This window comes from Colobus angolensis, unplaced genomic scaffold (genome assembly GCF_000951035.1).
Source record: "Colobus angolensis palliatus isolate OR3802 unplaced genomic scaffold, Cang.pa_1.0 Scaffold253, whole genome shotgun sequence".
NCBI classification, from domain to species: domain Eukaryota; kingdom Metazoa; phylum Chordata; class Mammalia; order Primates; family Cercopithecidae; genus Colobus; species Colobus angolensis.
Window position 1 is genome coordinate 1,054,533 of NW_012115744.1, and position 1,118 is coordinate 1,055,650.

At 67.4% G+C, this 1,118-nt stretch overlaps 1 protein-coding gene across 1 annotated transcript in view; it reads right to left on the minus strand.

Moving 5' to 3' along the window:
- Positions 1-964: 964 nt before the first annotated feature.
- Positions 965-1,118, minus strand: part of MYO1G (myosin IG) — a 16,359-nt gene continuing 16,205 nt past the window's right edge. Inside the window, exon 21 of the mRNA XM_011946803.1 lies at positions 965-1,116. Coding sequence (XP_011802193.1) covers positions 1,039-1,116 — 78 coding nt within the window. The 3' untranslated portion in view covers positions 965-1,038. The remainder of the gene's footprint in view (positions 1,117-1,118) is intronic.

The following is a 1,118-nucleotide window of genomic DNA, read 5'->3' on the forward strand; positions in this document are numbered from 1 at the left end:
GGGCTGAGGGAGGCTGAGGGGCTGAGGAGCTGAGGGAGGCAGAGGGCTGAGGGCCTGAGGGCTGAGAGGCTGAAGGCCTGGTTCCATGAGGGCCCCTGAGGGGCTGGCGGAGCTGCTGACGGCTGAGGCTGGGGTTGGCCTGGAGAAGGGGTGGTCAGCCCGGGGGGCTGCAGGTGTCTCCCGAGGCCTCCCTGTGGGTCTTTCCAGGGGCACAGGCCCTGCTCCCGGAGGCTGGGAGTTCTGGCTGCAGGGCCTGTCCCACAGTTACCAGGCTCCAGAGGTCGGTCCCAGCACCTCAGACACCCACATCCAGCAGGGACAGGGACAGGGACAACTCGAGGCTGGGATAGCCTCAGCCCTGGGCCACGGCGGCGGCGGCTCAGCAGCACATCCCCTGACAGCTCTAGGGGCTGCTCTGTCTCCAGGCGTACTCCCCAGCCTCCCCAGGGGTACAGCAGCCGCTAATGAAGGGAGCAAGTAGGCCACAGAGCTCGGCAGAAGGTTCCAGAGTGGCCAGGACCGTATCCCACAGGAGCCCCTGACATTGTGGTGGGGACTCAGGTCCCAGAATGCCCAGGTGGGAGAACCCCCAGTTGGGCACAAGTTGGGAGAAGGGACCATTTGGCTTGGCTAGAGTGTGAGAGTGTGGCGGACGGTCGCTGGGCTGGTGGGGATCACAGGCCTGAAGATGAACCCTAAGTCTTCCCCAGTGGCCGGGTAGGAACAAGGCCAGGAGCCCTGTGGAGAGGAACAGGGGACCACTGCGTGGACGGGGCAGGCTGGGGCACAAAGGCACTGCTTCCTCTGAAGAGCGCTTACTCCGAGAGCTCGGGCTTCTATCCCCAGTCCAGGCGCCGGGCCTCCTGTAGTTGGGGCCCCAGCGGGTGAGTGGGGCGCGGGTGGACCTGACCGAGGAGGCGGCCGGAGACCCTGCAGGTGAGGCAGGAGCGGCGAGCAGGCGGGTTGATTCAGAGGGTTTATTTGCAGCGCGGGCGGGGCGGACAATCGGCGGCCTCGGGGCGCGGCGGGTGCGGGTGCTCAGCGGCTGGGCCAGAGCAGGGTGAAGGTGCCGCGGGCGCAGCGGAAATCGGGCTCTGGCTGCTCCGGCCTGGGCTCCA